At 40.0% G+C, this 1,621-nt stretch overlaps 1 protein-coding gene across 1 annotated transcript; it reads left to right on the top strand.

The window, feature by feature from the left end:
* The first annotated feature begins 269 nt into the window (after positions 1 to 269).
* On the top strand, positions 270 to 1,606 carry LOC119569791 (putative ankyrin repeat protein RF_0381). Its single transcript, XM_037917809.1, has one exon. It carries the CDS (start codon positions 482 to 484, stop codon positions 1,604 to 1,606), a length of 1,125 nt encoding a protein of 374 aa, XP_037773737.1. The 5' UTR covers positions 270 to 481.
* The last annotated feature ends 15 nt before the right edge of the window (positions 1,607 to 1,621 follow it).

The following is a 1,621-nucleotide window of genomic DNA, read 5'->3' as shown; positions in this document are numbered from 1 at the left end:
TATGCATGTAGTTGTATGTGAGTGTGTGTATGTATGTGTATGTGTGTGTGTGTGTGTGTGTGTGTGTGTGTGTGTTTGTATGTATGTATTATGCATGTATGCTTATGTGTATGTATATATATATATATATATATATATATATATATATATATATATATATATATATAATATATATAATAGAGAGAGAGAAGGAGAGAGAGAGAGAGAGAGAGAGAGAGAGAGAGAGATTTTTTAATATATATGTGTTTATAGTATAGATAACTTTTCCTTTTTTTGAATCATTCCATAGCGTAGAATGTACACTTTTTAAAACAGCTAACCAATCATTCTTTAAGTGGCCATATGCTATATTAACTTATTTCTTCTCCCTTAAGGTACAGTCTCTACAAAGACAATATTTAACAAGAATGAAAAGAAAGCAGTTGAGGGCGACACGAACCATACAACCGAATTTAGTTCGGACGGAAAATTTCTGGAAGATATGCTGTCATTTCAGAATATTACCAAGAAAGCAGAAAACAACTCTGTTCCTGTAAACCTCGAGGTAGAATCAACTGACAGCAATCCGCAAAAGATATCAAACAGGGGTGTTTTTACCTGGAACGGTTCGTTAGTGCGAGATGTTATAGAGAAGACCGAGAGCAGAAAATCCGTATTGGATTTGAAGAACATGGGGGATATTCACGAAGCGGCAAGGGGAGGGCTCGCTGGCGACGTGCTTAGATCGCTCGAAGATGGCGAAGACCCCTCTGCTTCTACCATCAGCAATAACACTCCACTCCATTATGCAGCCTATGAAGGACACACCGATGTTTTAAGAATATTGCTGGATAAAAAATCTGACCCAAACTGCGCAAATGATTCTGGTGACACCCCACTACATCTTGCTGCAATAAATGGAAAGACTGATGTTGTGAAAATATTTTCTGAAGCGGAAGGTGTTCCTTTAAATCAACCAAGTGCAACGAATCAAACACTTCTTGCATACGCAAGATATGGAACGGAAAAGCCAATGTTGGATGTTCTTAGAAACCCTGAGACTGTTTCGCCTGAAGGTAACACACCGCTCCACTGTGCATCACTGGCGGGCCATACGGAAGTTGTTAAGTTGCTGCTGATGAAAAAAGCAGACGTTAAAAGTGAAACGCCTACTCATCACACGCCTTTGCATTATGCTGCTCTCAGAGGGAATGCCATTCTGGTCAAACTATTGGTCTCTTATGGAGCCGATCCTAATGCTAAAGACGAACGAAATAACACACCTCTTCATTATGCCGCTCTTTGCGGACACACTTTGGTTGTCGAGCTGCTGGTGGATGATAGAGCAGACATAAACATTCGAACAGACATGGGACTCTCAGTCCTTCACAAGGCTTCATTCTACGGAAGGCTATCCACTGTCCAGAAACTTGTTGAACTACAAGATACTCTTGTCTACACACGTGACAAGGAAAATTTGAGTGCAAAGGACACTGCTCTCATCCGCGGTCATGTTCACACAGCCTGGTGGCTCAACAAGAATGCAGTTGAAACTTCTTTACAAGATCAGAAACACTTAACGGTAAATCACTTGCCTTCCAAGGAAATATGGCTTATAATACAATGAAGTATGTTAGGTAAA

This window comes from Penaeus monodon, unplaced genomic scaffold, assembly GCF_015228065.2.
Source record: "Penaeus monodon isolate SGIC_2016 unplaced genomic scaffold, NSTDA_Pmon_1 PmonScaffold_18720, whole genome shotgun sequence".
NCBI lineage: Eukaryota > Metazoa > Arthropoda > Malacostraca > Decapoda > Penaeidae > Penaeus > Penaeus monodon.
This window is presented reverse-complemented; position numbering and strand designations above follow the sequence as displayed.

Excerpts from the sequence above, each read along its gene's own strand:
- LOC119569791 (XM_037917809.1), top strand. The coding sequence starts at position 482 with ATGCTGTCATTTCAGAATATTACCAAGAAAGCAGAAAACAACTCTGTT.